This window comes from Patagioenas fasciata, chromosome 2 (genome assembly GCF_037038585.1).
Source record: "Patagioenas fasciata isolate bPatFas1 chromosome 2, bPatFas1.hap1, whole genome shotgun sequence".
NCBI classification, from domain to species: Eukaryota; Metazoa; Chordata; class Aves; order Columbiformes; family Columbidae; genus Patagioenas; species Patagioenas fasciata.
Window position 1 is genome coordinate 153,896,825 of NC_092521.1, and position 23,355 is coordinate 153,920,179.

The window sequence follows — 23,355 nt, forward strand, 5'->3', positions numbered from 1 at the left end:
CCAGGTAACAGTATGTTTCTGTTTCACATTCATACAATTGCAACTGCCCCTACAAGGTCCTAAAATACTGATTATCAGTGAATCTTGCATCAGCAAGGTAGTGGTTATTTTAAGAGTACTTAGACACCATGTACATAGTTAGAAGAAAATACATACTTTCATGAAAACACATACACAGAATGCAGTTTCTTAAGCTAGCAAGAATGTAATGAAAAGGATTATGGGACCTTTACTGAAATTTGAGTATGTATGTAATTAAAGACCATTCATACACCAAATGCTACACCTCAGCTATACACCACACATTTTTAAACTCACCACAGCTTAAATGGTGAGATATGGGTTCCTTCTTGTACATTCCCTACCAGCTTTTTCCCTTGATAAGGTAAAACCAGTTGTTACAGTAGCAAGAGAATCTGGATATGGTAACCTCCCAATGCCTCCAGCATGGATATGGGAGGAGAAAGGCATGTCCTCCATGCAGATATTGCTTGGAAGAGATCTGTGGTAGTTGCATTCAAGGCAGTTTATAAAGAGAATGTGATCCTTGAACATACCCAAACGGGGTAAATAGGAAATTAACCCAACAGTGCTTTGCTAAATTAAGACAGAACCTATTAGAGAACAGGTTGGAAGTGTTCTAAAGCATCTGAATTAATATTAGGTTATCATCATCAGGTCATCTACAGCATTTGGCAAATACTGACAGGCCATGTTGGTATTAGGGAAAAAAACAATTACATCCAGTAACGAAATTTTACCAAATAAGCTTTTTTTAGACATCCCCTAAGCCAAAGGAGGGAGGATAACCACAACTATGGATTTAAGGAAAATAAAAGCACATTCAAGACTATTTCAACAGTTTGCTCAAACACCAGGTAACAATACGACAGCATTTACAGATGACAATTGCACAGACTTAATTCCACCTCTGTGCAACTTGTTAGTTACATTATAACACATATACTGAACTGAATTAATAGCTGTACAGTTTATGATTTCAGACTTCAGGTGCTTAATTGTTCTATCTGCTACTAGCAACACTAACTAAAATTAGACAGCAAGCTTGCATTTTCAACTCTGAACCTTAAGAACCATCCAAAGTGCGCAAGTCTGGCAGAAATCTACTAGGTCAAGAAAACTGCTACTCCAGAGTTAAGGTGAGGGCAAAGATTAACCACAAGTTTAGCTAGAGAGTGAGTTAAGATAGTAATAAAATGCAGCAAGAGAAGTTATCATCCCTTGATACTCTCTCCCCTGCATCAACACCAAGCACAGAGACACTAGGATTTAGGAAAGTTTACCTGACATATACAAACTCGAACATACACAAGACTAAATGAAAATGTAATATTCAAAACCTTAGTAGGATCATAGTAATATCAGCATTTACATCAAGATAACTCACTCAAGAATAAAAAAAACCCACAAAAACAAAAAACAAAATCACAACAAACCCACAACCTCAAACCCATGCTAATTCTCATACCCACAGGACTGTTATTAACTGGAGACATGAACATTGCCATATTTTCCTATTCAGATAATTCATTTATCTGATGTATACCAGGGCATTTAATTAAAAGCATTTGTGTTCACACACTGATCTTTGTTGAGGCACTGCTTCAACTACCAAGTTCATACTTCCTGACATTATAAATATGTCTTATAAATGTGGATATGAGGTGCTTCAAACACATGGCTTTGTTTTTATTGTGTTTTTTTTTTTTAACTCTTAAAAAGAAACAAAACCAACAAACTATATTCATAGTAATTTCCCACAAGATTAAAAAAAAAAAAAAAAAAAAACAACCAACCTGCAAAATCTCAAAAGCCTCCTAAGTTTCTGGGTTTTAACTAAGAGTATCTAGGCAGCACGTGGGGAGGCAGCGCACGTCCCATCTCCTTTGCTTTCAGAAAAACACAGCAAAAATAAGTCTATTTTCCTTGGCTTGGTTGGAGGCCATCAAACCTCAGATGACCTTAACGCTATGCATGGTTTCTTTCTGAAACGTAAAGTTATTGAACATGTTCAGAAAGCTTCAGTTTGTCTTATTTTTTCAGTAAAGCATTCTCTCAAATAACTGAAGCTACATCTGCTCTGCCCTTCCAGCTGTCTCCTTTCAGTCCAGAATCTGAATTTCCAGTTAAAGCAACACCCCTCTCAAAAACACACAAAACAAGAGGCCACAGAAATAAACACCTTCACAAACGATAAACAAATCTGATCCAGCTACTTCTTTATTCAGTCAGTTATGAACCAAATAGACTTATGAGCCAAATCTGCATTGCTATATTATTAACAGTAGTCTGCTGTTCCATTCTCAAAATTACAGCAGTAAGGACGTGTTTTTGCTCAAAACCAGGATTCTGAGATAATACAGGGGATGTTCAGTGTTGCATAACAAGAGTCATTACATTTTGAAGACTTTTTCTTTTCTTTCTTTTCAAGAGATACATGTCTCCTGATAGTTTTTAGTTTCTTAGATTTAGCAATGGACTTGGCAACAGCCGCAATGTGTTTACCCTAGAAACTTGGAGCTAAACCAACTGTCAGAAGGTAGTATCAGTTGATAACTTCAAGTACCACTGTCCGCGTGCCAAAGAACTTTTTAGTATAGTCTTGTATCTCCAAGCAAAACCTCTAACTGAAGTTACGACTTACTAAGCAGAAAGGTGTACTCATTAACAAAACTGGCATCACTTTAAGGCCCTTACTTGCCATTTCTTTTTAAACACTTACTATATGCCTTTTATTGGTTGCATATTTTAGAACTCAGATCAAGTTATCAAGGCTGTTTCTCCTTCACAAGACTCTTACAGAACATCACTGCTCAACTGAAGCTTCCAGTTGTAATAATGAAGATGTATTATTTTTCCTATTTATTGTTCGTAAAACAGGAAGGGAAAAAGATGAAAGGGAAGCAAAATAGATTCATTTTTGTGCATCATGATACTTATTAGTCATTTAAATATCTTGTGACTTGATGCTTGATTGCATTTTTCCCTAGGGAAAGTTACTCAGTCAAGAGAAGAGCTCTTAACTCCAAATATGTGTTCATTTAAAATTACATTTATGCAAAACTCAAGGCAATGTTAGAATTTTATTTATAGAATAGTTACAAATGCCTGTTCACACTAGACCCCAGAGATTCTTATGGACACCCTACCATCTGTTGGTAAAGAAACAGATAATACAAAATACCTACTATTTTCCTAAGTATTCAGGGGAAAAAAAAACAACCAAACAAAAAAACCAACCAAAACACTCTGATTCAAGTCTTCAACTGCTATGTAATACAAACAACTTCCAACCTTCCAAAATTCTGGATGGCATGAAGTTTGAGAAACAGAACATAGTAGGTTATAACTTTAGCCAACCATCACGCCTCTTTCTTCACCACCAACATAAAACTGAAAAGAAAGCTTTTTGGGGCAACAATAGGGAAGGAAGGAAATTTAGTAAGTTTGTGGAAACAAGAAGGGAGAAGAGTTTAATATCAACTATTTTACGTAAGAAGATCCAAAAAGGATTGAGGAAGACACTTCTGTTTACTGATGGCAAACAAAATTCTCTTGGAGGTGTTTGTGTGCATACACATATTTAAAACAAAAGCATGAGGAAACTTTAACTGTGGAAAGCGTCTACTTCTATCTACAGCACTTAAGTTTAACCCTCAAAGCTAGATTTAGTAAACAAAAGCATCACATTAACCACAGAAACAAATCTTATAATTAACGTTTGAAAACTTTCCCTTGCCCATGACTACTTTTCCTTAGCTAGGACATAGACCTCTGGCTTTATGTAAGCTATTTAACTACCTCATGTAATTTTCCAGCCTGAGGACTTGTAACTGCCAGGTAAACAGTAAAAGAGAGATAGCAACCTGAAATGTCTACATAAATAAATGCATGTATGCACACTTACTCAAACTGAGAAACAAACTCTGCAAGCAAGCATCATAGCGAAACGTAAAACTTACAATTCTGGTATAAGTGCAAATCAAGATATTTGTTCTCATATTCAGAATCTAGTTATCAATTCAGAATACAAGTACTGCATCAAAAGAAACATAAGCACCTAAGCATAGCTACACACTACTTAAATACTACTACTAAATGGATACCATGCTAAAGTTTTGACCACCTTCACAAATATTAAAACCCACCCAAATAAAACAATTTTAAACCCCTCATCAATATATATTTCAGTGGATGTTTAAAGTAGCTTACGACTTACACAGGACTTGGAAATATTGAATCATGTTAAAATGGTAGGCAGTTACACTAGAAAAGCTTCAGAGAATCCGTTACTGATTGGTGACAACAACATGCAAAGATTACTGCTCACGTGCAAAGACTACTGCTTTCCAGCAATCATTCAGCCTGAGGACATTTCATAAAAAATCACATAACCAGTTAACTTAGAGCAGCAGTGCTACAAAGAGGCTACATTTAAAGAAGATAATGTGTATTTGACGTTTTAAGGAAGTAACTCTCAAGTTTGCTACATCTGGATATTCAGCCAGGAACTTCACAGTCTGTCACGCTTGAAGGACAATGGCAGGCCTGACAGCTAGCAGAACTCAAAACTATGACACTGTCACATTTGTTCTTAACACTAAATTTTAAAACCTGTTTACAGAACTGTATTTCTATAGTTCTTTCCTATTTGCTGTGCTTAATACATATATGTGGAACACTGACTGCACTAAAGAAATTATTAGAGATCTGCAAACACTGAAAATAACAACCCACCTCAGCAGGGGTCTTCAGCAATAACAGCTGCTGAATGTTATACCCCTATCTTGGAACGTGTTGAGTGAATGATCAAATGATCTTGAAGTTCGAAAAGGTTTAAGTTTCATTCATCATCGAGACAGCAAAACTGAGAGGGGAAGCGACAGACTTTTGGCCTCCAAACTCGGATTTTCTTTCTTTCAGTACTATTTCAGTACTGACTTTTGTATTCCCATGTGGTGAATACCACAATTCTACGTACATCACGCCCGTCTCTGCACTTCCAGCGCTTTCAAACAAACCTAAAGCAGAAACCCTCCCAGTGTCCATGCCGGGCACAAGTAACAATCACACCAGTGCCGCAGGGACAAGTTCGGGCCGGAGCGGCCAGGCCCGGGCCACCGCGCGAGCCGGCTCGGGGCGAGCCCGCGCAGGAGGCACGCGCCGCCCCAGCACGTGCGCGGGGACGCGGACAACGGCCGGAGCGCGGGGCCCCGGACGCCGCTCCCCGCCCGGCCCGGCCGTTACTCCCCGCCGCCCCACGAGGGCGGTCCGGGCCGGCGCGCGCGCTCCCGCGCCGACAGCCACAACTTCCGAGCGCCCCCTGCGGCGGCGGCCGGCTCGGCAGCGCCACCCGGTGGGGCAGAGCGGGCACGGCGCCGCCGAGTCGCGTCTCCCCGCCGCTGCCGCACAAGGCCCGGCCCAAGAACCAAGAGACAAAATGGCGGCCGCCCGCGGTATCACGTGACCCCCTTTGTGCCTTTCGGAGCCCCGGCGAACGGCCGCCAGCTACCGCGAGGCGCGGGCTGGGGGGAGAGGGGACCGCAGGGAAGCGCTGGGGGCAGGTGCGGTCACGGGCCGCCGGGCTCGGCACTTTCCCTCCCGAGGTGTCCCCCCCCTCCCGGCGGGCGGGGAGAGCGGGGAGAAGATGGCGGCCATTTTGTGCTTGCGCAGAGGCGAAGGTGGGGGCCCCGGCTGCGGGGGGGATGGAGGGACCCGGCCGAGGGGGGGGGGGTCTCACGTACCGACTCCTCTTCCTTCTCCATGCCCGTGGGCATCTGCGGCACGGCCCGGTTAATGGAGGCATATTCGGCCAAGTCGGGCAGGTCCTCGCAGCGGAAGACGGGCAGCGGCTTGGACGCGTCCAGCGCCCGGGCCCGGAACGACAGTTTGCTCATGTTAGGCGGCGATGGCGGCTCCGGCTGGGGAGGGGGGGGCGACAGCAAGAGCGCTCCGAGCTGAGAGCCGGATCCCGCCGAGCGCTCTCATGGAGGGACCGGGGCTCCCCCGGCAGGGCGGGGCGCACTCCGACACGGGGCCCGGCGGCGCCCGCTGGCGCGGCTGGGCTGGGCGCTGGCTTCTCTCCTCCGCCGCTCCGGCTCCGCTCAATACGCCACGGCCAACATGGCGGACATTAAACCTCGACTGGCCGCCTCTTTCAGCCAACCCCAGCGCCACAGCCATTCCCACACTGCATCGCGCAGGGGCGCGGGCACAGCGCCGCCCGGGGGAGAGCGCGCGCAGCGCGGGCACGGGAGCGCGGCCTCGGGAGCGCGGGAGAGCTCGGAGCGGCCGGGCAGCGGGCACGGGGCACCGCTCGCGGCGGGACGGGGCCGCTCCCCGCGGGGCCCCGTCTCGCGTGGGGCGGGGGAGAAGTGGGGAAGCCTTTTCCTCTGCGCAACCGGGCCCGCTCCGCTCGCCCGCCTCGGAGCTGCGCCGGGGACGGCGCGCTCCGCTCCTCTGGTGGTACAGGGGTCCGGTCGTCCCAAATCCCCCACCGCGAGTGGGAGCCTCCCCGAGGCAGAAGAAGCAACGCCTTTCCCTGACAGCCTGCGGGAAACCCCGGGAAGGGAAGCGAGGGAGAGCGGAAAGCGCCGGCCCCGACCTTTCCGGTCACTCGGGGGCCGGCTGGACGCCGCACCGAGGGACCGCCAGCCCGAGCGCTGAATTCACCGCGGCCCGGGCGGGCGGCAGCGGGGCCGCTCGGTTTCCCTCGAACGCGGCCGCGCCTCCCAAGCAATGACCGGAGCGGCGCCCGGAGGTCGTTCCGGCTGCGGGGGATAAAGAGGGGCCGCCCGGGGAGCGGGAAGTGCCCCTCGGCTGAGGGCCCGGCCCGAGCCCCGGCGGGCGGCAGCGGCCCCTGTCCCGGGCGTCCCGCGGCGGCACCGCCGAGCCACCGCCGAGCCTCAACAGCACCTGCCCACCCGGATCCGTCCCTCCCTGCATCGCGAAACCGAGTTCACATTCGTACTAAATGAAGGAGAAACAAGCACCTCCCTGAAAACATGAAGAACTGTGAGAACGCGGCACCACCACAACAGCGTTTCTAGCCTGTTTCTCTGAGGCTTAAGAAACTTGGTCCCGTAGCGAAGTGCAGACACGTGAAATAGATTAACCCTTGCTTGGATTTCAGTTACCGGTTACAGTTCAAGCGAGCTCACTGCCGGCGAAGGATAGAACTAATTTGAGCACGTCTCATTAGGTAAGCTCATTTACATCCCAATGATTTGATTAAATTGATGCAATATTGCGCTACAAGCAAGCGATAGGAAATGCAGAATTTCCGTAACATCTCCACATGGCGCCCCAGGTCACACAGCGCAGCCATAAACCCGTCAAAACCCATTTCTCCCCGGGCACAGCTGGAGCTGTCTAGGTAAGAAACACTTCACCTGCTCATGTATGTTATGTTCTCACACTGGGTTGTAATGCCATTCTAGTTCCATAGTTAAATCATAAATAATTCCACCTTCTTGAAGTTGTGTTTATTTTAATGACAAAGTACTACAAAATTGTATTTTGTTTGAATCTAAGTATCCACTTTTATAGCAAAATGTTGTCTTGTGCTGTTATATAAGAATCAGTGGATAGACCTTGTTCTTTATCACTTATTACTCTTAGGAAATAGAACTTTTGGAAATAGGACATAAGTGTAACAAAAGCATTACAAGAGCCTTATTTTCATTAGTAATTTCAACAATCTGATATGCCTATAATAAAAGCAAAAGCAATTTTTTAAATAGCATCATCTCTTTAATACCACCATCTTCGACCTTAAATAACTCCTAGCCACTGGATGAAATATTGCTAGATGCAATTAACAGCTGCTTCAAGCCAACTATTTGCATGCCTGACTTTCCCCGTAAGTCTCCCAGACTGTTTCACCTGCAAGTAATTTAGCTTCACATCCTCTCTGGGACAGGAAATATTGCAATATCTGCATTGAAAATGGGTAATGCATTGGAAAACAGCTGCTGGGGACAATGAGTCTTGGAGACTTTTAGGGCAGGGTTGTTGTTTGTTTTTTACTTTAAAGACAGTGATGTGAACTAAGGAATATCATTGTATTAATTTGTATTTTTGTAGTTATATCAGAACCAAGTGTTAGAAATGCAGATTGCTTTTTATGCTAATTTAAAAACTTAAAGCACACACTAGCTAGAAACAGTAATTCTAAAATAATCTTAAAATAAATTGCACATAAAACATCTACAGAGTTTTCCACAAATACTGAATAATTGAGTTTATGCACCTAGCAGACAGATAAGGTGATCACACACACACACACAAGTACACTATCATAGACTGGCCAAAACCACTAACTGAAAATGAAATATCTGGCAGCTAAGCAAAAAATAATGCCATTAAATATAACTGCCCACTTCCACTGACGAAAGAAAAACTATACATAATGAAAGTATAGAAAATATTTTGAACTATAAAGAAAGGAAATTCAAGTTTAAACTTATCCTTAGTTGACCTTTGCATTGCTAACCCTACCACAGGCTTGAGGAAAGTGCTGAACAAGCAGAACAGACAATAACATTTGGATCCAACCAGGACAGTATGCATTAAGAAAGAGTTTTGGCCTGAAACTCTTGGACTCATCAGCTCTTAATGTTTTGCCAATAAAACAGATAGTGTTTATTTTGTACCACAAGCTGATTAGTCCTGAAAATTACCTGAATTAATTTGCTAGTAAGATGAAAAGTGCGGTATTTGAAAATAATGCAACATCACCCTAATTTCTGTTCTGCAAAAGCAGTAACAGGAAAAAATGTAGAATGTAAACAGACTGATGTTTTTATTTTGCCTTCCTTTCAGTTAGGTTATGCAGATATATTTTAACTTTTGACATTTTGTAGCATTTACCAAACAGCTCACATTACATTTGTAGATATCAGTGCTGCACTATGGACAGTAGTTAATCTAAAATTTGTATGCTTTGCGTGATGACCAAAATACTCTTTGCCAGCTTTCAGTGAAAGATCAGCAAGAGTTAACTCAGTCATTGTACCAAAGTGCTATGTGTCTGTTTTAAAAACTGAAATGTAATGAATAATTGCATTTTGAACTGCTGTACTTTTTTTTGGTACAAACTGCTGAAATTAGGTCTTTAACATTGTAAGCATTTCTTTAAGGCTTCATCCTTCTATAATCTCAAAATTTAAAGAACAGGCTTTACTATCATGAAAAAAATAATGTACATCAGATATGTGGGTGGTAAATATAACCATTTCAATATATAATCAGAAGTATTAAATTCAGACTGACCATTAAAGGCAAAGATCCAACAACTTGATCCCTACAACTACAGAAAGGGTCTCTTGGGGTATCACCTTGCTCAGGTTTCTGAAGCCCACTAACTTAACTCATCATTCTGGTTTGCAAGTTCTCTGTACCATTTGACAAGTTTTTACAAATTTGAGTATTTAGTTTTATGGCTTAAAACCTCTCTGAGGCAAAGACAGACTTTCAGAAGTTTCTTTATGTGTGAATTGTAGTCCTCTGAACATGGATTTGATATTTTCTCCCATTCTAACATCAATCACTGATTCTTGTCCCAGAATAACTATGCATAAAAGGTATACACGTTAAACTGTGCGTCATTTTTGGCACTTTCTAGAATCAAGTAGCTCCACATTTTAGGGATTTCAGTTCAACTTCTAAAACATTTTTTTAAATATTATTGGTCTATTTTTTTTTTCTTTTTAATATTAGGAGTTTATCTCCAATTAAGTATGTTATATAAAGGCAAGTATAAAATAAAGGAGCTAAACATCGATATAAAGTGCAATATAAAGGCTGATACTGCATATATGAGTTTTCTGTTGTTCTGCTTTTAAGGAAAGCCTCTTTATTTGAGAAAATAAATATCCACAACAGTAAGTAGTATTAGCAGGGAATATGTAATGTCATTCTACTCTCCAGCCTCATTGGAAGAGGGGTTTTTGTTTTATTAAACTTTCTTCCTTCCCATCCCTACCCCTTCCAAAATAATGATACACTGAAATCCAGAGTCAAGCTGGGATTAGAAATCAAGTATGTTCATCTCCTTACGTGCATTCATTTTCTCTACCCATACTTTTATTGTGCCTACTTAAAACATTAACAGATGACAATTAAAGGTAGAACACATTAAAAGTAAAACTTGTTTCTCATTTGCCAGCCATTTAAAAATAGTTCTTACATACAGAATATTGTATTTTCATAAACTAAGAATATGCTGAGTACACTAAGCTATATACTAACTTGCAGATCTGTAAGTATTTGCAATTTTTCGCGTTTCTCACTCTGGGACTACTTTACACCCTGATTCTGCTATTATAGAGTTCACTAACTCATCTTTTATTTATGTAGCAATTTTATTGACCTGTTTTTTTACTTTTTAGCTCCATAAATGCTCACTGTTCTGAACTGATAAAAATATCACTGGTCTTCCCCCCTCAATAATCAAGTATTACAAAATACTACATTATGAAGTTACCATACTTAAGCTTCTTTCCAGAATTACTTACTCTTAGGGGTATTTGGAAAGATACAGGTCACTCTTGTTCTCTAGCAAGCTATTACAGATTCTGTATGTATATTCCTGGTTTACATACGCTAATGATGCTTCTGTTCAGATTTGCTTCACAGCTTTTTGCTTGTTTGTTTGCATATATAAAGATAGCTGTGTTATTTTAAATCGTCTCAGTGAGCTACATGGTGTTTGGATTAAAATGAGAAAAATGTAGGCAAATATGACACTAGAGGTTTTTCATTATTTTATAAAATGTAGCAAGTAGATGCCTATGGAAATTATGTTAACAGCATGAAGATTTCAGCCATAAATGGACTGATGTAATTCATAGTGCATTGCACCTTATTTGCTGGTGTCAACTGCCTGTTTTAAAAGAGATAATGGGACTGCCAAGCATATTTAAAGAGTTCATACACTGTACTACAAAACTGGTATAGAATATATATATATAAATATATACCTTTCTGATAACCTCTGCCATTTTTATTGTAATATAATTTAGTGTTTCATAGCTTTGACATCTCAAAGAATTGTATGATATAGTCTGTTAGTTTAGGTGTTCGTGGTTGAGATGCAATAAGGTACAAAGCTTGTTAAAAGTTCTGAATCATAGTTGAAAGGAGTGACTAAGTAAGTCTCTTCCTCAATTCTTGTCTCAACACGGGGAAAGTAACATAGGAATATTTGTTTCTCTAGCAAACAGGTAGGTACATGTACTGCATAGCCAAATCTTTTAGTTATCTTTCATTTTTTGTAAGTAGTTCCAATTTATACTGCAGAATACCAAACAGAGAAGTGAACAGATAGTTCTGGATCTAAGCTCCCATTTCCATTTCTGTTCAACAGCTAGTAGGAAAACAATACATTTTAGATACCAAAGCTGCCTAAAAATTAAATTTGGAGATATAAGAGCCTAGTAAAACAAGATTCTCAGAAGTGTCGAAACATAAGCATGTGATCTTTTGACTATAAAACCAATTATTGCTATTTTCATGAGCAGTATCTTACTAGATATGACCAGTAAAGGAGCATTACAAAATTAGTTCTGTCCTTAACATTCAGAACAGAAACACAGAAGCTGGCTTTCTTGCAACAGAATCTGAAATTTGAACACTTTGTTGCAAGTGGCCATACCTAAAACTGCATAAGGCATTACCATGTGATCAGTGGGTTTCCCATTTTAAAACTACATGCAGGAAATCACAAGACAACATTATTTTGGCATTGGCTAATGCTAACAAAAACAAGATAGGCTGAAATGAACCATGGTTCTGTCAGTTCTCAGGCTCTCCACATGAGACCATCACTTTGTAACATGTTGCCTTTGTTATCAACGTTGATTTTAAGATACTGCAGTCGCACTTTCTGATCTGCCATTCACTGTCTCCTCTGTAGCCGTGCTGCACGGTTGCTTATGAACCTGCACCAAGTACCAAGTGGGAATCCAATCAGATACACTAACAACTCAGCAAAAAAAACCCCAACTATATTGACCAGAAGAAAAGCCACTTGAAAAGTCCCACATTAGAAGTTCTGTTCCTCCATTAGCTACAGCTTACTGCCGCTGCTCTCTTCCTTCACACCATCCAGTTTGTGATGGCTACAGAATACAGTAGTTTGGAATACTAAAACACACAAGAAGGATTTGGAAGTGATAAAACTGTATATGCAATTCAATACACAGTCAAAACAGTAATACACTGTCATGCTATATTTGAGAACCTTTGCCAACAAGACTGATGTCTGAACTAGTCTAAGTGAAGGATTTGTTTTCTTTCAGACTGATCATCACTGTGTGTGGGTGGGGTTTTATAGTTTCAAGCAAATATATGACAGGCAACATTTTTCCACGTGCGTGAAAGGAGCTAGATGCCAATTTAATGGTGTAATCTTACTTGGGGAACATGTTGTCAGCCACACACATTCAAAAGTAGAGTCCATTATCCTCAGGGAAACTGAACCTGAGGGGTGTTGTGCTACTGAGCTATACCCAAAGGAGAGGGAAAAAACACTAGCCAGTAACTCTCTTCCTGAGAAGAAATGAAGCAAAGAGAGGAGCAGCAAAAGCTACTACCACATTGCTACTTTTGCAACTATAGCTCAGCTCTTACAGATGGTGGAGGCAGTTGCTTCCATAGGAGGAGACGAAAGACTGCAAGAGGAACTAAAGACTTAGGATGGTTATTTTACAAACTCAACATATATCCCAACATCACCTGTACAGGTAGAGTCCATTTTACCATTCTTTTGCCTAAAAATGTATCTGAAAGCAGAAAGGGTTTGTCGGGGCTTTTTAGTACTCTCAGGAAGGAATTAGTTTCCTCTATACAGCTTGTTCAGGAAATTTAAGCTTTTATGTGTGTAGGGAAAACCCATAACAGTGGAAGCAGTTATTCTGTTAGATATAGCAGTGGAAAAAGACAAAAAATTCATGCTGAGATTTTTCTGTATTGAAAGATATCTTTCCCTGTTTAAGTTTTCCTAGATTCAGAACAGCTATCCTAAGAATTGTGAGGGTTAACAGATAAGTGATTTAGGAATTTCTCCTTTATTTTTCCATTCCATAGTATGTATTCTCTCCAAAATATGCTGGACACACTTTGAATTCTTGCTTTAGTCATCTTATCCAAAAAGTCAATCTATAAAGATTATTTTGTGGAAAGCATAGTAAGACAGACAAAGTTTTAAAACGTAAACTTTTTGCAAAGTTGTCGGGTTTTGTTTGTTTGTGGTTATTTTTAAACTGGGGGGAACACAAAAAAAAAAATCAAAAAATGTCTGACTTTGTGGTCTGGGTTTTTTTTAAGTTTTATTCAAAGCTTTTTGTATTCTGAAATACAAAACATTAATAATATTAAAATAGCAATTTATTCTTTCACGCCAATTACTCTAAAACATTATTATAAAACCTGATCTGGGCAGACAGACTAGGCACCTCTTAGGTGCACTGCACACTTATAACACAAATAATTTCTGAGTCAAGTGAAGTTAATCATATGATCATGTATTTCCAGTAAAAAAATCTAGCAGAAGGTCAAAAATCTTATCCTTTTGTTGCTGGAAATGCAAAGGATTTGGCTTGCAAAAAAACCTCAAACCAAGAAACAAAAAAACCCAAACAAACAAACAAAAAAGGCAAACAAAACCCCAGCCAACCAACAAACCCCAAACCAAATAAAAGCACCGCACCTTGTCTTGCCAACACAACTGCTAATTCCTTAATCAAAGGGCTAAGTATAGATTACTTTGATACTCAGCACAGCATAAGGTAGAGGACTGAAAATGTAGAAAAGAAGTAGAGAAATTATGGTTGTACATAGGTCTGAGGGTAGGCATAGTGATGTACTCTGTCCTGGATCCTTCAACTGATCATTATGATAGAACCAACCGAACAAAAAAACCCACCATGCCACTACACAAACCTTAGGCTGCTGCAGTGGTCACACACCAACCAGGGATAAAGGAGTATACTGGGACAAGCTACGTTCTTTTACATAAATTTAGAAAATTAACTACTATACTGTTAATTGCATGCTTCTATGTATGTGCAAATACATAACAAATTCAACCCAGGTAAGCTCATATGCTCTAAGTTTTTAAATTTTGTTTTTAAAATAAATAATTTACTTGGTAGCTTATACTCCCAAGGCAGGACTTCTATCTTGCGAGTCAAGCTATGAAAATCATTTCAAGTACTTCAGAGCTTCTGGATAGTATGATCAAGTATGTACAAAACTTCAGAATTATATTGCTGGTGTTAAACAATGTGCAGTTCTAGTCTGATATCAACTCTATAACGTCAAATGCTTTAAACTGCAATTCCTGAATCAGAATGAAAGTAGTATATCTGCTTGTTCCAGGCAATCCAGGAAAATACTGATTTATACCTAGACAAGGATTAGCTAGGCTTCAGAAGTCTTCCGGTGCAGGAAAGTATACCTGCCTCTTGGAATGAAGAGGTATTTCCTAATGTGTATGTTTAGATTGGAGGTGGGTGGTCAAGCTCTCTCTAAAATAAAAAAAAAAAAAAAAAAAAATAGTGGTATCTACCTACCCACCTCATGAATTCCAGACCAAATTAATAGGATTGTGTTATTAAGTATATAATACAGGCTATACCATCTTTACTTAAAATATTTCTCCAAATAAAGGGAAAAAACCCCACAAATAACTCAGCTTTTAGATTTCAAAAGTCTGATGTCATTAGTTTGCAAGAACATTAAAAAAAAATAGACTTCAGATGTGGATTCTTTTACACTACACACTGTCGTTTGTTTTATACTTCTCAATAAAGCATAAGATAGAATGTTACAGAGATATTATTTGTCTTCTGTGATACAAATTAATCATATTGATAACCAAACACTTACATGCACGCTTCAGAAAGTTCTAATTAATAACTTTTTGTTTGTTTGTTCGTTTGGTTTTGTTTTATTCTGTTTGTTAGTGAAGGAAGGTAATGAACTAATTTTGAATGTATATATCCAGCAGAGGAGGCTAGACTTGAATACAGAACTGATCTGAGTGGTTTTATATATATATTTTTTTTTTAAATATTTTTTAAATTATTATTTATACATATATATTTTTTTTTTAATTGTAGCACCAGGGCATAAAAATGGAAAACTCTGATAGGGTTAACCTGAAGAAAATACATTTTTCAGAGGTTTTTCAACATTTAGAGAATGCAAAAAAACCTTGTGAGAGTTGGGCAGATGTTGAAAGGGAAAGTGTTTTGGTTTAAATAGAAATATGAAGTTGCTTAGAGAAGAGAAATCATGTTAGACTATATTATTTTCTCTATGCATCTACTGTAGGTGGGCTCTGAAATCACAAGCTGATGTGATATCACTGGTATTTTCTTCTCACCCCTGGTGAAATCCCCAAGTCTGGTGTAAGGGCAACCTGAGAAACACAACCAAGTGGAAACCAGTTTTCTCAAATCATTTAGAGAGTACCAGCAGTTACGGCTTTCACCCCCTCACACCTCTCTAATACAGACACTCCATTCTCACTCCCTTATTAAATGATATGTTAGTTTCAGTGTTGCCTGGCACTCTGTTGATCTGTCCAAGAGAGGACAGACCGCTGTCATTGACACGTGGATCTGTGCACAAGCCAGGGACTGGCCACAAGTGCCGTGTCCCCTGAATTTCATCTGATTGGTAAGCAACTCAAGAAGGGTGTTAGCACAAAAGGCCATGACCTAATTAAAACAAAACAAAACAAAAAAAAACCACAAAAAAAATCAAAAAACAGGGAAGAACATAGAATATAGGAAGGAAAATAGTTTCTCCCATTAAAGTAACTCATCTGCAAATGTGCTTGGCTAGAACCCCCAAGTCCCATAGATTCCTGTAGTACCCATTTTTTAGCTGGGAAGTTGTTCCCAAGATGATCAAAGAATCTTAGAGAATCTTCATTCTTTATGTGATTATAAATGGATGTGGGCCAAAAAGAGTGTGTGTATGTGGAGTCATCAGGTACAAGTTTTTTCCACCTCTATTATCCAGCATGGCTTCTCCTTAAAAAATGCTGACTGTGGCACTTGAACTGCAAATACACAACGTCTAAAGGCATCACAATATTGTCTTGTATAGATACCTTAAAGATCATCAGAAATAACATAACTGCCCTGCATTATAGGATTTGAAATGAAATTTTATTAAAAAAACCTCTGAACCAATTCATCAGGTTAACATGCCCTGTCTATGCTTGGCATTACAGGTGGAAAAAGCAGTGAGGTAAAAGGGCTCTCTAAAGAAATGATGCTTTTAGTCATCAGGTTATGGCAGCACCAGGGTTCCTAGTAAATAGATACAGGACCTCAGGGGTGCCTGTAATGCTGAAAGGCCTGGATCTGAGTCACCTGTTTTTTTAGCCTGTTTGAACAAATACGGAAAATTCACTCTTATTTGTGTTAATGAATATTCAAACTGCACACACATGTGAGGCCAGGGAGGTCTTGCTTACATTTAGCAGGTTTCTTAAAGCCCTGAAGGAGACCCAACTTTTCAGTGCCTAAATCATGCACAAGTCAGTATAAGCAAGCACTGGGGTGTGGGACTTATCTGATTAAGTGAGGACATTCACATCTGAGCTAGTCATACTAGGCAAATGGACATCTGATCAGGGTAGTCAATGAAGTTTAAAATATGGTTCATCTCACAACAGAAATAATTTTTTTTTTTTTTTTTTTTTTTTAGGGGGGAGTCTTTTTGTTGTTTGTTTTTTAAAAACACAATTTACCTGACCTGCTTCTTTTCAATGACTAGGGTTACAGATTTAACAATACCTATCTAGAGTCAGGTGAAGCAAGTTCTACATTAAATGTTTATGAAACAGTGATTCCAATTTCCTCAGAAGTACAGCTTACTGTTAATCCATTACAGCATGAGTTAACACCACCTTACAGGCTTGTTACCTGCCTATCTAGCTTGTAGGTGTAGGTCCCAGAGAAAAACCAAAATAGAACCTGACAAAAAGAGGACTGCTCTGGGAGGAACAAGTCCTTGGTTCTGCTCACTGCTCCTGGGGCTTCCTACACTTTAAACATTGAGTAAAATCTGTGAAACAGCCGTGGGAGCAGGGATGAGATCCACTTCTTTACCTGTTGCTCTGGAAAGCCCAGTGCTCAACACATTGTAAAATATAACTCCTTTTCCCTTTCCCTAGCATTTTTCACTCCAAAGTGGTCGAGATTGTCTTCAATAACAGAAGATGGAGAGTCAGTATCCCACCATTTGAAACCACTTACTCCAGGTTTGAATTCCCACAGGCTACAGAAGCATTTAGAGCTTTTACTGGATTTACTGGTGCTCAAACCAATAGGCTTTGGCATCCTAACTATTGTTTTCTTTTGTATGGTATTGTGTGCCACCAAGCAACTTTCCATTTACTGTCTGGGACCTCCATAGCAGCATCTCAACTCCCTGCACAACTAGTGAAGACTAGTGCTCACGTGTTACTTGCAGTTCCCATCTTTCTCTGTTGTTTATGCAGGAAGATAGGCATAAACAATAAATTTTAGCAAATGTATATACTTTTAAGGGCAATACCTACTTTAAGGGTCAAATTCTCACCACCAATTTTAGGCTCTAGCTATTATCAGTAGGGAAGTTATGAACAAAACAAGCTATCAAGGAAATTTGTAGTGTTGATATTATCTTGCTCCTGGGGCCAAAGGACAGTCCAGGGGTAACACGATATACCGGAAACATGACTTACCTAATCATCTAAATAAGTGTATGGGAGCTGAAGCCACTGGTATGTGGTCATACGTGTCCAAGGCATACTTTGGTGTGCATGAGAGCTCATATAGAAATTCTGTTTCAAATCTCTGATATTCCTCCCTCAGCCCTATATTTAGTAAAGCATTTAAAATCTAGGCTTGTCTCAAGGACTTGGACCTCTTCCCTACAACATGAATTAACTTCTTGAGCTATTTGATAAAAGGAAAAATATAATGAATGTTAAAAGGTGGAAAGATGCACTAGCCATAGCAGTTTCCTCTGGCATATAGGAGGTAGAGCAGATTATTTCATAGCATTGAAGAGCCATAAAAATACCAGTCTGGAAGAGGTGTGGAGGGACCCAACTTCCTAGAATATGGGAGTCTGAAGCAAGCAAGAAATATATAATCCTTTCTTCACAGCTGGGAAACAGGTGACCCTTGAAGCAAGTTTTTAAAAACATTATTTGTTGCTATAATTTGATGCTGACATGTGTGATGTAGAGTATTACAGATAACAAAATCTTGAAATAAGAAAGATAGAAACAAGACTTTGTGTCACAAGGTTTAGAACATAAAGATACCTTTCCGCCCACACTGAAACCTTGTTGAGTGTTGAATGGAGGAAACAATGAACAGTTTAGAGCCCTCAAAAGGGAACAACCAGGATTTCCAGGTGCCAAGGCATGTTATCACCCATAGGAAAACAGAACACAGTGATATGTAAGTGAATGAAGCACAAGTTATGGCCTTTATTTGAACTGAGTCCCAAACGATGCTCTTTCATACAACTAGCACACATCTGGGGAACTGTCTTCACATTATTAGTGGCTAACTTTGGAACCTGGTTAAATCTGCCTGGAATATAGGCATCTGCATTTCTATAACAATTGTAAAGAGACAGACAGACATCTTTACCCTGTGTCTCTTACTTGAGTACATAATAACAGCAATATTGGTAGGAGGAATACCATGAAGGCACACAGAACATTTTGGTCAGTCAGGATGAATTAAGATCTTGGAAAAGATTGTTTTAGAGTAGGATGCTATACTTCAAATAGTTTTAATCCAGGAGAGCCAAATATCTTCAAAAGGTGCATGGAGTCTATACAGAGTTTCTAGGTAAAAGGGAAACCGCATTAGGAGAAAAATATCTGATTTTTGCCATCTTAGAAAGGGAGTAATATATAGGGGACAAAATCAAGAAATCCACAAAGGAAAAAAAAAAAAAAAGGATAAAAGTAATTTCTTGTGGTTTAGGTCCTGGTATTTCGTAGACAGGCATTTCAGAAGTAGCAGGGTGGGGAAAGCACACAATCAAGACAGAGACACCCCTCAGAAATTACTCTTCCAGGCATTTCTGCAGAAGATTCCGGAGGTAAAATAGTTGCTATTTAGCTTTGAGAGGATGCTAAATCTTAATCAATTCTTATTATTGGCAACACATCTGCAGGGAACTATTTCTTGCTCAACAATGGCACAAAAGGAATAAGGATAGAAGTGAGAAAACCGCTGAATTGCAAAACATCAGCATTTCTCTCACCTTACAACTACTTGGTAGGAGTGAGAACAGACACTTTCATCAGATGCAGCATCGAAGTGGCAAAACCATAACCAATGGTAAAGAGTAGCCCCAATGGAGTGGGAGGAAGAAGTGTGAAGCAAGTTTCCATTCAGCATTAATGTTCTTGCTGACTTCAGTGAGCCAGAAGCTGCCTCAGAGCAGCAAGATCACTCGCCATCAGTTCACTCATGGCCTGCACGCACAGACTGCTGTCACAAAGAATCATCGCTTTCATAGTCCAGGATGACAAGAGGACCAGAAGCATGAAATTACCTTCAGTAGTTTATCATTTGCTCAGTACTGTTGTCCATGGATGAGCAAACTGAACATTGGTCTATATGATGTAAAGAAGAAAATGAAAGTCATATCAGAATCACTCGGATGAACGTATCTCAGAGATTCTCTAAGATTTGTAATTATTGTAATATATTCAACAACAATTGGCTCTACTTCCATTAGTATAACCCAAAATGCCAGCCTTGTGGCCTGGTGACCAGGTCTGAGAGATGGAAGATGTCCAAAATCCACACTTTCTCAGAGGGTGCATATCTTGAAATTTGTCCTCAAGACCTAAGAATTGTACCAGAGTACTGAAGGTGAAATGGTCTTATGGCTCTGTCATAGGCCAACAGGACTCTGTGCTCCAGCCAAGACTTCATAAAAACAGACCTTGTCTGACAGAGGAGGGACGATGAAAGCTGACTGCTCTCTTGGATATAGATGCCTCTTTCTTGAAGGTTACAAGATATATTTACCTAATGAAGAAGTAAATTTTACCTTTCTTAAAAAAAAAAAAAAAGACACCACTATAGAGATCTACTTGAAATTGTGTATCAGTTTCCATAAAACTAAATAACTCAGTGAGCAAACTTTCTTTAAGAACAAAATCTAAATGCATTTTTGCAGATTAAATTGCTCATGAGAGGTTCAGAGGCTGTTTCAAACAGTCTGTTATTTGTTAAATTTCTTCTTTGAAAATAAGGAGGACATTTAAATGTAAAAGAGATGCAAAGGTCTCTAAAATTGTCAGCCTCATATCACTCCAAAATAATAGGTATATTGATTCCTTTAAAATGTGTTAAATTTATTGTTAAATTTATTCCTGAACCTGTTGAGTTTTCTAATACATGCTCTGATCATAGGCTTGACTATGTCTTCCCACCCATCTTCTTAGAACATTAATCACTTCTGTTTTCTTAAACACCTAATATGGATGTTAGCAGAAAGCCTTCTAAAACATTTGCACTTAGAACCGAGGTGATCTGTAGATTGTAACAAAAGAAAATGCACATTAATATATGTTTATAAATACATGTAAAATGCATGCTCCAGTTAGCAACAGGGAAGAAAAAACCCACTCACCTCAGGTGAATCCTGTTACAATCTGGAGGACTACATTAGGTTTTCCCTTCTTTAGAATCCCACCTTCACGCACAATTCAAACTCCTACAGACCTCAACAAGAAATCCACACACGCAAACACACAAGTAAGAGGGACCTTACGGTTTAATAACCAGCAGTGAATATAACCTTCAACTTCACAACAAGCAAACAATGGACTAGTTGCACCGTAAGTGTGTACCAAAGCCTTCCATATTGTACACCAAAATCGTTTAAAAACCTTTCATCTGCGGCCACTGTAAAATCATTTGGGGGATGGGGCCGAAAATCTCATTTTTGGAAAAAAACTCGGTTCTAGGTACAGGATTGAAACAAATAAAAAAAAATCTGCTTCATTACACAAACGAGCGAAAGGGTGAGGTCATGCCTGATCCGGGCCATAGTTCATGCAACACTACAGTTTTTCAGAGATACATTTTAATCGTTTTTCTAACTAATCTGCTGCTACTTTTGATACAGAGAAAAGGAAAAGATACAATAGATCCGACCGTGCCCCACCTTCCCCTCTCCCCCCGGCCCCCTCCCCCGGCAGAGCCGGGGACACAAACCGCTCCGGAGCCCCACAGCGCCCCCAACCCCCAGCCGAGCCAAACAAAAAAGATCTTCCACCGTCTGAAAAAAAAAAAAAAAGCGCCCAGAAAAATGCCCAAAATTACAAAATGTCTCCCAAATGTACCTTCTTGGAGGAAAAAGAACAAACAAACCAAACACTCACCTCCTCTGCCCCCCCACAACCCCCCTTCCAAGACATCTAAATGAAGTGTGGTGAAATAAGAACCTTTATATAACTAATGCTTTAAGCTAATTGCCACAAGAGCGCTAATTTGTAAATTTAAAAGGTCACTGTTTAGTAAGAGACGTAACTTAATCTAAACCCTGTTATGTCAATCTCCACCTTCACCATACCAAGGGCAGTTTTCCCCCGTACTTTAGACCAAAGTAATCCATCAAGAGCCATCACAAATAGCATTGTAAACTCTTTTAGCCACGACCACACCATATAGCAGCAATGTAATATGCTGCTTTATGTATTAGAGCTGCATTGTATTTACAAAGACAGTCACATATTTGGTCCTGGATCCGTTTATTACTCAGTAAAGAAAACCCCCAAACAAAAAGCCAGAACCAAAAAAAAAAAAACAAGTCCATCTGGAAAACAGACGAGTTTTTATGCTCTTATATTGAACTTAAATTGCTGCTAAGCTTTGCGTGTATAAAATTTTAAAAAGGAAACAAAACTGACTTCAGTAATTGTCGATATTAAGGAGGCATCGTTGGGTGGGATACACATGAGATGAAAGCTAAGAAAAATACAAGGCTACGTTTTGTTCATCAACACAACGGAAACCCTCCACAGCACCAATACACGCCAAAAAAACCGCAGCAAGTAATATTTTTGATTAAAATCACAAACTTACCTTTGGAGAGGGCAGTCCTTGCAGAACGGCTGTAACAATATGGACTGCATACTCGCTCTCCTACAACCAGCCACCTCCATGCTGCAAAGGGCTCCCCGAACATCCTTAAAATATTTCGCAAATGCAAAAAGTGAGACTTTTTTTTTTTCCCCTCTCTCTTTTATCCTCTTCCCCGCCGCCACCCCCGCCAGGATGGCCGGGTGAGGAAGGAGGCGGTTTCCCCGAGGGTCTGCGGGCGATGCCGGGGCGAGCCGGGGCGGGGGAGCCCCGCACCGCCGGGGCCACAACTTTGCCAGGGCCGGCGGCGGCGCGATGGGCTCCGCGGGCAGCGGCCCCGCCACCCCCCCCGCTCCCTCCGCCGCTGCTACCGCCGCCTGGAAAAATGCAGTGTGCCATTTTACACCCGCCTTTGAAACACACAGGACCAAAGTCTAGCGCTGGTTTTCGGTGACACTGCAAAACTACGGCTCGCTCCACGCACCCCCACCCCCAATCCCTCCCCTCAATAAGAGCAGCCGCCTCTGGAGAATTAATAAAGAAAGACAGCTGGAGGAAATAATTCCGAGACTTTGCCGTTTGCCCTTCCCCCCCCCCGCCCCAGCCCCCCCTCCTGACCCCGAAGCAAGTTTGAGCCGATGGGCACATCCCTCCGCTCGCCCCCGGCCGGCAGCCCAGCCCGGCCGCACTTGAGCAGCTCCCAGCGCCTGGAAAGGCCAGTCATGCCTGAAACAAAATCCATGGTTCCTGGAAAGTGGGGAGGCTTGAATCCCAACAAATACTCCGTTTACTTACAAATATAAATACCTACCTTATGAAAGAACTAAATTAACACTAAATTCAACAGATACATCCGTTATGGCAGGAATAGTTTTTCCATAAATACTGTTTTAAAAACCCCTCCTTATACTGACTGACAGAATTCTACCATGCTGCCCACAAACAAAATGGCTGTGGCACCGAGTTTTTTGGTTCCTCCCACTGTGCCTCCCCCTGGCCTCCAGGAAGTGGTAGAAATCCAAAATAAAATCCGCACGAAAAGTACAATCGTCTAAACTCCGTACGGCACCACCAGACATCACGGGTAGTAAAGCACATTTACCAACGTTGTACTTTCTCGAGGATTTTTATTGTTTTTAAAAGGGCATCAATCACTGAGAATTTACATCACTGTGTAATTTGAACTTCCTGCTTTACATAT

General features: G+C 40.7%; 1 protein-coding gene across 7 annotated transcripts in view; it reads right to left on the reverse strand.

The window, feature by feature from the left end:
* Nucleotides 1-23,119, reverse strand: part of EPC1 (enhancer of polycomb homolog 1) — a 69,645-nt gene extending 46,526 nt beyond the window's left edge. For 6 of the 7 annotated variants that reach the window (XR_010651022.2, XR_010651023.2, XM_065832880.2 and 3 more), the window contains exon 1: nt 5,766-5,931. Coding sequence is in view for 4 of the 7 variants with exons in the window: in XM_065832880.2 (XP_065688952.1) it covers nt 5,766-5,918 (153 nt within the window). In the remaining 3 variants the exon portion in view is untranslated. Of the gene's footprint in view, nt 1-5,765; nt 5,932-22,157; nt 22,262-22,965 lie in introns of those variants that run through there. The other variant, XM_071805296.1, reaches the window with a different exon arrangement.
* Nucleotides 23,120-23,355: the final 236 nt, after the last annotated feature.